General features: G+C 34.0%; 1 protein-coding gene across 1 annotated transcript; it reads left to right on the top strand.

Moving 5' to 3' along the window:
* Positions 1-2312: 2312 nt before the first annotated feature.
* LOC142642652 (pentatricopeptide repeat-containing protein At2g17140) lies at positions 2313-6882 on the top strand. The gene is made up of 3 exons (XM_075817051.1): positions 2313-4865; positions 5797-6035; positions 6617-6882. The coding sequence occupies exons 1-2, from the start codon at positions 2356-2358 to the stop codon at positions 5921-5923; spliced, it is 2637 nt and encodes an 878-aa protein (XP_075673166.1). The 5' UTR covers positions 2313-2355; the 3' UTR covers positions 5924-6035; positions 6617-6882.
* Positions 6883-9588: the final 2706 nt, after the last annotated feature.

Below are 9588 nucleotides of genomic sequence, written 5' to 3'. Positions count from 1 at the left end.
ATAAATTTGTTATAGCAATTTTTTATTAAAAGTGGGTCTCGCAGCACTATTTACACATTTAAAAATTATTTTACTACAGTGTTTTCAGTTTTTAGTTTTCAGCAATAAGTTCTATCCAAACGGACCCTGAGTGACACCAAAGTGTGCCTTGAAAAATGAAAACACCAAAGGCCTCGGAAACCTCACAGATTTCATTACCTATTTTTCCCTTGTCATTGATTTGCTGAATCAACCTGTATAAGCAGATGGGCTAGCCTTACCCCTAGCACCTAGCAATTCCATGATTCCTATGCGTGCCAATGGCAGCCTTCTGGCTCAATTTCGGTCCATTTGGTTTAGTTTGGTCCATTTTGATCCAACATATTTTCAAAATCGATATGGATAATTTCTGAAAGAATTAACCTGCGAGCTAAACATCAATGAATAACCATGTGTTAGACGGTTTTAATCCTTCTTCCATGTTAGATGATGATCAATATGAATGTTTTATACATGCTCACCACTTGAAGAAAAAATGTGGTTCAAGGACAACTTGAGCACGCGAAGAATTTTTTAGGAGCATGAATATCCCAATATTACATCTCCACGTTTTCTCCATTTACAAGATCATAAATTTGCCTTGTGTCCAATGCGGCCTTTTCTTCTGTTAACTATATTTATTCTCTCATTCTTGGGATTTCTCCATTCTGTCGATTAATAAATACTCTATGGATCAACACATAGAGTTATTGGATTGCATGTTGCTGTAAGTTTCCTGCTTTCTCTCTATGTCCCTTTCCTCTAGCATTCTAATTTTTGTTTTTATTGTTATTATTACTGGTTGCAATTGCAAACTCACGCAATAAATAATTATTTTGTATTGTAATATAATGTATAATTTATTCTCTAAAGTGTTTTGAAGATAATTTTTTCTTCCTAAAAATTAAACAATTTCTATTTAGTTCAATTAAGACTACTTCAGTTTAATTAGGTCTACTTCGGTCCAATTTGATCCAATGGGTTCAATTCTGTCCACTCGGTCAATTTCAGTCCCCCTTCAATCTATTTTAGATTAATTGGCCTTAAATAGATTCTTTTTGTTGGTTTTCTTTTCAAATTTAGCTCAAAATTTTATTTATTTTTCTTAAAATTTTGATTTGAAAAGTATGAAATTTTATTATATTTGAGTTAAAATTTTTATTTTTGAGTTAAAAAATACAAAGAAAATACTAAAATAGACATTAGAAATTAGAATTATGAGCCCTAAAAATGCAATAAAAAAGATAAATATTCAAAAGCCTTATTCTGTCCATATTGGTTCCATTCGGTCCATTTTGTCATCTTCAGTCCAATTTGGTTCTATTCGGTCATATTCAGTCCTATTTAGTCCATTCTGTCCACTAAAGTTTTATTTGGTCCAATTCGGTCTTATTCAGTCCACTTAGGTCTAATTCTGTCTATTCAGTTCACATTGGTCCTATTCTGTCCACTTCGGTACTATTCGGTCCATTCTATCTACTTTGGTTATATTTGGTCCTAGTCAGTCTATTCTGTTCACTTTGATCCACTTCAGTTCACTTCGGGCTATTATGTCCACTTCTATCCTATTCAGTCCACATTGGTCCTATTCAGTCTGATTTGGTCTGGTTTAGTCCATTTTTTCCACTTCAGTCCATTCATTCTTATTCAGTGTATTTGGTCTTATTTCGTCCACTTTGTTCCTATTCGATCCTATTTTGTCTATTTGGTCCACTTTATTCCATTTAGTCCATTCATGTAAAGCACTTATATTTAGTAAACTTTTAGGAATGCCGGCATTAAAATACCAAAGAACAAGAAACGAAAGAGATCGAATGATCGAATGAAGGCTTGCCTCCTTGAAGAGTATGCTAGAAATTAAAGCCTTCTTCTTCTTCTGTACTTTGTTCGATTTGAGTGCTATTTTTTTTCTCTCCATCTTGTTTTTCTCTCTTACCTTTGTTATTTTGAAAATGCACTAGGTTTGTTTTGTTTATAATAAAATTTTTTTTTACTCATTAAAAAAATATATACAGTAAAAAAAAAAAAGGCATTCAATTAAGATTATATTTTATATTTTGAAAACATAAAAAGCACAACAAATCTTAAAATACATGTTTTCAGTTTCTAAACATTATTACACATTTTTTTTACGCACTTTTTCAATTATAGGTATTTTCAAAAAACCTAAAAACAGTTGTTTAATACCTAAATACACTGAAATTTTTATCTTCTTTCCCGCCCTCTTTAACCAACTAAATCAAACAAAAATACAAAAGTCCGTTACTACTATTTACACCAAACCATTCCCAACGTTAAAAGAAACAAAACAAAAGAGTGAGAGAGCGTTAACGTTATATGGAGCAACAAACAAGCTTTCAGCTCACCACCAAAGCTCTTTTCAAAAACACCAACAATCCCAAACTAGCATGGCAACTCTTCAAGCGAATTCTCTCTTCACCTACTCATCACTCTCACTTTCTTCGATCAATACCCATCGTTGCTCGCATCCTTATCCACGCAAAAATGCACAGCGAAATCGACACCCTTCACCAACTCCTCCTCGTATCGCAGCCCATCGAAACCTCTCACCCTTGTCTCATTTCCCTGGTGAGAGTCTTAGCCCAAATGGGTCTCGTCGATAAGGCCGTTTCCCAATTCAAATCGATTAGAACCCGGGTCCCAGAAAAGCCTCCTTCGGTTTTTTTGTACAATTTGCTTCTTGAGTCTGCTTTAAAGGAAAAGCGTGTAGATTTTGTGAATTGGTTGTATAGGGATATGATTGTTGCTGGAATTAGTCCGGAAACTTATACTTTTAATGTTTTGATGAGTGCATTATGTGATTCAGGTCGTTTGGAAGAGGCCCGAGAGGTGTTTGATAGAATGTCTGAAAAGGGTTGTCAGCCAAATGTGTTCAGTGTTGGTATTTTGGTGCGTGGGTATTGTAGAGCTGGGCTTGCTAATGAAGGTTTGGAGTTCTTAAATGAGATGAGGGGTTGTAATATTTTTCCCAATAGGGTTGTGTACAATACATTGATATCTAGTTTTTGTAAAGAAGGTAGGACTGATGAGGCTGAGAAATTGGTAGAGAAAATGAGAGAGGATGGTTTGCCTCCAGATGTTGTTACTTTCAATTCTAGGATATCAGCTCTTTGTAGTGCAGGGAAAATCCTAGAAGCTTCTAGGATTTTTAGAGATATGCAAATTGATGAAGAAAAATTGGGGTTGCCTCAACCTAATATTGTAACATATAATTTAATGTTGGAGGGGTTTTGCAAGGATGGGATGCTGGAGGATGCAAAGACCCTGTTTGAGTCTATGCAAAAAGTTGGTGATTTTATAAATTTGGAGAGTTATAATATATGGTTGCTGGGTTTGGTCAGGGATGGGAAGCTCTTAAAGGCACGGTTGGTTCTCAAAGAGATGGTGGACAATGGTATTAAACCCAGTGTTTACTCATATAACATCTTGATGGATGGGCTATGTAAAAATGGGATGCTTTCTGATGCAAGAATGGTAATGGGACTAATGAAAAGTAGTGGTATTCCCCCAGATACGGTAACTTATAGTACTTTACTTCATGGGTACTGCAGTAAGGGGAGAATCTCTGAAGCCAATAATATTCTGCATGAGATGATGACTAGTAGTTGTTTACCAAATACTCATACTTGCAACATCTTGCTGCACAGCTTATGGAAAGAGGGGAGAACATCAGAAGCAGAGGAATTACTGAAAAGGATGAATGAGAGAAGTTATGGTTTAGACACCGTGACATGCAATATTGTGATTGATGGTCTGTGTAATAATGGGAATTTGGACAAAGCAATTGAAATCGTGAATGGGATGTCGACTCATGGAAGTGCGGCTCTTGGTAATCTAGGGAACTCATATATTGCCCTAGTTGATGATAGTAGTGATGGGAAGAAATGCACGCCTGATTTAGTCACATACTCAACAATAATTAATGGGTTATGCAAGGCTGGGAGGCTTGTCGAAGCCAAAAAGAAGTTCACTGAGATGGTGAGAAAAAACTTGCTTCCTGATTCTGTGATTTATGATACTTTTATACATACTTTCTGTAAACAAGGAAAACTATCGTCTGCATTTCGAGTTTTGAAAGACATGGAGATAAGAGGTTGCAACAAGAGCCTTCAAACCTATAACTCGTTGATCCTGGGCTTAGGGAGTAAAAATCAAATATTTGAAATATATGGGCTGATGGATGAGATGAGAGAAAGAGGGGTTTCTCCTAATGTTTGCACTTATAATAATGTAATCAATTGTCTTTGTGAAGGAGGGAGAGTCAAAGATGCTACTGCTCTTTTGGATGAAATGTTGCAGAAGGGCATATCCCCTAATATATCTTCCTTCAGAATAGTAATTAAAGCTTTCTGCAAGGCATGTGATTTTGGACTAGCAAAGGAAATATTTGAGATTGCTCTAAGTGTATGCAGCCACAAGGAAGCATTATATAGTTTCATGTTCAATGAGTTACTTGCTGGGAATGAAGTCTCTGAGGCTAAAGAGCTATTCCAAGCTGCATTGGATAGGAATTTTGATCTAGGGAACTTCCTGTATAAAGATCTTATTGACAGACTCTGTAAGGATAAAAAGTTAGAGGATGCTAGTGGAATTCTTCATAAGATGATCAATATAGGATATGGATTTGATCCTGCATCATTCATGCCAGTTATTGATGGCTTGGGTAAGCAGGGAAACAAGCATGAGGCTGATGAACTTGCGGAGAGGATGATGGAAATGGCTTCAGAAGGTAGGGTGGAAAACAAGGTTTATCGAAATCAAAACGAGATATTTAGGGGAAAACCAAATAAGAATGGCGAAAGTGATTGGCAGAACATACTTCACAGGTAAATAGTTGAATGAAAATCTAAATGTGAACCGTTCCTTCTTGCTTTTTCTTTTTTGATATCATTGATCTTGTGATTACTTTGTGCTAAACCTGGACCAAATTTCCTTCTTCACATCTTCAGTAGAAGTTTATTAGATTACTTTTCAATCAAATTTTACATAAATATTAAGAGTCCATATTGTCATAAGTAATATATGAACGAGTGTGATGGTATGTATTACTCCTAGATTATTCTTACTGCATGATGGTGTATATTTCTGGCACGTATCAACTTGCATTGGGAGATACGTACATGGTGATTGTTTAATGTTCTCCAATTATAATCTATGAATATTATGTAGAATTTTAATGCTTGAAGTAGAGCGCAACATCATATTGAGATCACCATAGAAGACAACTTGTACATGACTTGTGCCTCCTCCAAGTTTGGTAGACATGAGTTAAAAAGGTCATATCTAGTGCATAAAGCTCCCACTTTTGCGGGCTTGGGAGAGGTCATGGTAGGCAGCCTTACCTCAATTTATTGGAGAGACTAATTCTTAGAATTGAACCCGTGGCCTGTTGCTTTTGGTGGAAGGCACTTGCCATTACACTAAGGCTCAACCTCTTTCAGTAGACATGAGTAGATCTTACAAAATTAAATACACTAACAAACACATCTGCAAATACCATTTATATATTCAATGGATTTTTTAATCTGTTGACTCTCTTTCTAAATCTATGTTATTGGGTATGAAAATCTGTTAAGGGAGCTCCATAATGCTCTGTACTAGGATATGCTAGATTGTTTATTATCATTTCTCATCTATAATGTTTTGATCATGTGAAACTAATGAATTTGATTATCCCAAACTATCAATGTTGTTGTTATGTAAATATCATTTTATGAGTTGTTATAGATGTATTTACTCTTCCTTATCTTTCGACAGAGATGATGGCAGTGGAATTGCATTGAAAGCTCTTAAGCGGGTACAGAGAGGCTTGGGCCAGGGTAGCATATCAAGTTTGCAGCCCCATAAAAATGAATTTCTTGATTACTGGGACGGTGGCGGTTAACTTTATTAATTCTTTGGGGTGAATGCTCAAGACTTGTAATAGAATATAGAAATAGAAGAATGCCAAAATTGGAGCAGTCTGAGGAATCAAGTGCCTCTTTTAGGTACTTCAGGTATGGTTATAGTTTTTTGTGTTGACTTTTCTTACACTTCAGTGCCAGGCAATGTGAATATAGATTTTGCCCAGTAATAAGCTCTTTAGATTTTAAATATAGGCTTTATTAGACTATTTTGCTGGCATTTTTCTGCTTTCTCAATAAATAAAATGAAATTTCCTTTAACGATGTTTGATATGCTTCAACATATTAAGTCAGAAGTCTTTTATTGGCCATATTGAGGGAGTGATCTGGCTAGACAGCTATGAGCACTAATTTCATATTTAGTAATTAGTACCCCGTATTCATCATGGACTTGGAAGTAACTCTAACTATGGCTTTAATGTGTGTGGAACTCAGGCTTGTTTGCATCAATCATGCTAACATCTATTAACTCTTAACATTCTGATTAGACACTGTCAGATTTCTTTTTCTTTTTATTTTTTTTGCTTTATTGTGGAATTTTTTCACAGTTAAATAATATTTACTAGTCAGTTACAGTTTCTCATTTGCTTGTCAAGATTACGAAATTGTGTGGTTTTCCTTTCTACTTCTTAGCTTTCTATGTAGCTGATGTTTATCTTCCCCATTATTTGCAGGATTTTCACTTCCTGATGTGCATGGTATGGCCTTGAAGGGGTTTGTGCTCTTCTCATTGAGGCACTTCCGTTGTTTGACGTATATACTTTTTTTTGTCATTAAGTTAGCACAAAATAAACATATGGGTCTAGCAGTTCAAATGTGGTATACTGTTCATTATGTCAAGCAAGCTGGATTTTGATACTATTTGAAAAAAAAGAAAGACCTTAATGGCAGAACGGACAATGCATATTATTCAATCAAGGAAATAAGTATTTGTACTTTTTCTTCTGGTGGTGTATAATGTGCTTAGTCCACTATAGTCTTTACATAATGAGTAACAGCAAGGAGATTCAATATCAAGTTTCATGTTTATCTGATTAATTTAATATGTATCATCTAGTGCAGCTTACTGATTAATAGGAGAAAGGGAATGTTTGTTGCCTTAAAGAACTTTAATATATGGGTTACTGTTTGAGAGTTGCAAACTACCACCTGCATTTATATTTGTTGATGGCCTACATCGAGCAGTGTGAACGGGCATGGTATATCAGATGAATGGTTTCTTGCACAGTTTGATTAGTATGATCTTTCCTGGATTTCAGTAGGGTAAAAAAAAATGATCTTTCCTGGATTTCGGTAGGGTCAAGTTAGATTTAGTAAGTAATTGGTGAGCATCAAATCTTGGACCGGGTCAGTCAGACCATTAGATGCCCAACGTTTTGGTGCCTGTCATTTTATAAATGCATCTCTTTTCCGGGTTCATATAATTTGGCTTAGTAGTTGGTTTGCCCTCAAACTTTGGACTAGATTTGGCCCCACTGCTGGGTGATCTCTATTTCATTTTCCTCCATTGGGTGTCTTGAAAGTCTCATATAATTTTATGAAACTTAATGGTCCCTGTCTTGGATATAAAATTGGATTTTCTGTTGATACCAACAAAAGTACTCTTTATAATCAATATGCTCCCATTTTAAATATATTTCCCATCTTTTGAGCCAACAACATGACTCAGGTTCAAATTTTCAATTGTGGTCGGTCTTGGATCACTTTAAAGAGTCATTGATTATTATTCTTATCCCGTACTGGTGAGTTGTACTCCTGCTTACAGAATAGAGCCACAAATGTCATGATTCCTGGAAATAGTGAACCAAAGTCTTACATTAATTGTGGAATTCAAGTAAATTCAACTTATCATGATCCCAACTAATTGATGTAGGTAACGTAGAATTCTTTGTCCAACTAATTGTGGAATTCAAGTAACAGATGGTCCCTCATGGAATGAGACTACATTCCCAACTCAAAAACTGGTCTTTGCTTAGGAAAGAGAGATACCAAAGTGTCCTTTGAAAAATGAAATAACATTGTGAAATTCAAACATTAATATGACGAAATCCTTACAAAATTTCAACCAAATTTTTGGGTAGTTTCAAAATCAAATATGGGTTAATTCTAAAATAATTAGCCTCTGAGCTAAAAATCATTGAATAGCTCTGTGTCTCTAGTTTCTAATGCATAAAAAACTAGCAATTTGGGCCTTTTTTTTACAAATAGTTATGGTAATTTTACTACAAACTTCCTAGACCGGCAGAAAGCACTTAAAAAATTAACAGATTATGGGTTCTCCTCTTCTAATTATGCTTATCTGATTTTTAGAGTCTCTTTCCCAGTTCGTAACTCTTGCATGGGTCTTGGTCATTGTGTTTTAAATATTTGGTCAAGTATTTGATTTTTATAATTTTTTTTTCTTGAGAAAGTAAGTTATTATTACTTGGAGTTTTGTTTCAAATTGATCCTATTGAAGTCCTAGGTTATGTGTGAATTGTTATTTTGAATTTGAATCAGCCTTTGGTCTATTAAAAGGATACCTTTACAGAGTTACTGTTTAACTTTTATCCTTTGAAGAAATTTCTTTGTGGTAAGCCTCTTGTTTTTGCATCTTTTTGATAGTTTACTAGGAGTGGTGAGCAGTTCTATCATTTTCTCTATATAAAGTGGAAATATATATAACCATAGTTTTGTATGAATTGATAGTATATTTTAAATTTAAATTAGCATTTGGCTTAAAAAATGAGGCATGTGTTGTTTAACTCCTATATTTAAATGGATTAGGATAGATGATGAGATTTTTTTTTTTTTTTTTTTTTTCTATATACCTTTGGTTTTAAGTGGGGAGCTCTACTATTTGCTTTGTATAAGGCATGTGTTGTTTAGACATGGCAAAGTGGGCGGGTCGAGTCGGATTCGGGTTGGGTCGGGTCGGGTCGACCCGTATTTTTCACATAAATTTTTTTTTAATAAAGAAAACAACATGTATTTGCCATTTGGAAAATCATGCAAGTGAAAGTGATGCAAAATTCATTATTTTGAATTCACCACTTATATCAAGAATGAATTCAATTAAACTTATTAATACTTATTTGATAATTTTAAAATTATACAAATCCTAACATTGCTATCTAAAACAAAATAACACAAAGATAAGTAAAACAAATACATAAGTTTTATTTCTACACAATATCAACATCTCAAAATATTAAAAAAAAAATTACACATGACTTACTAGATAATTCATTTGACAAAGAATGAAAACATGTAAGAAATTTACAATCTTGAAAATTAATTTTATAATCTATTATTAATTGTGGTTGACACTCTATTTCAATTTGAGATATACATTAAAGTTTGATTGTTTACTTATCTATACATGGTATCTTTTATGAATATCGTATCATTGTTAAACAACACACACTCTAAGAAATATCATAATTTATTTTGAAAAGCTATTTATTTTTTACATATATTTTTGAAAAATAGGTCTAAGCATTCATAATTTATGTTAATTTGATACTTTGGCTTCACTAATTTCATATTTGTAAATGTTTCTCACACGTGTCTACAATTTTAAATCTATGTTCTTAATTCTACTGTAACTAGATTATCTTGACATGTAATTTACTATTTGATATCTAAAAATCTTTACTCATTACAG

This window comes from Castanea sativa, chromosome 7, assembly GCF_040712315.1.
Source record: "Castanea sativa cultivar Marrone di Chiusa Pesio chromosome 7, ASM4071231v1".
In the NCBI taxonomy this organism is placed as follows: Eukaryota; Viridiplantae; Streptophyta; class Magnoliopsida; order Fagales; family Fagaceae; genus Castanea; species Castanea sativa.
The sequence above is the reverse complement of the archived record's forward strand: the minus strand, read 5'-3'. Positions and strand labels throughout refer to the sequence as shown.

Excerpts from the sequence above, each read along its gene's own strand:
- LOC142642652 (XM_075817051.1), top strand. The coding sequence starts at position 2,356 with ATGGAGCAACAAACAAGCTTTCAGCTCACCACCAAAGCTCTTTTCAAA. Across the intron at positions 4,866-5,796 it reads TGGCAGAACATACTTCACAG|AGATGATGGCAGTGGAATTG; the intron begins GTAAATAGTTGA and ends ATCTTTCGACAG.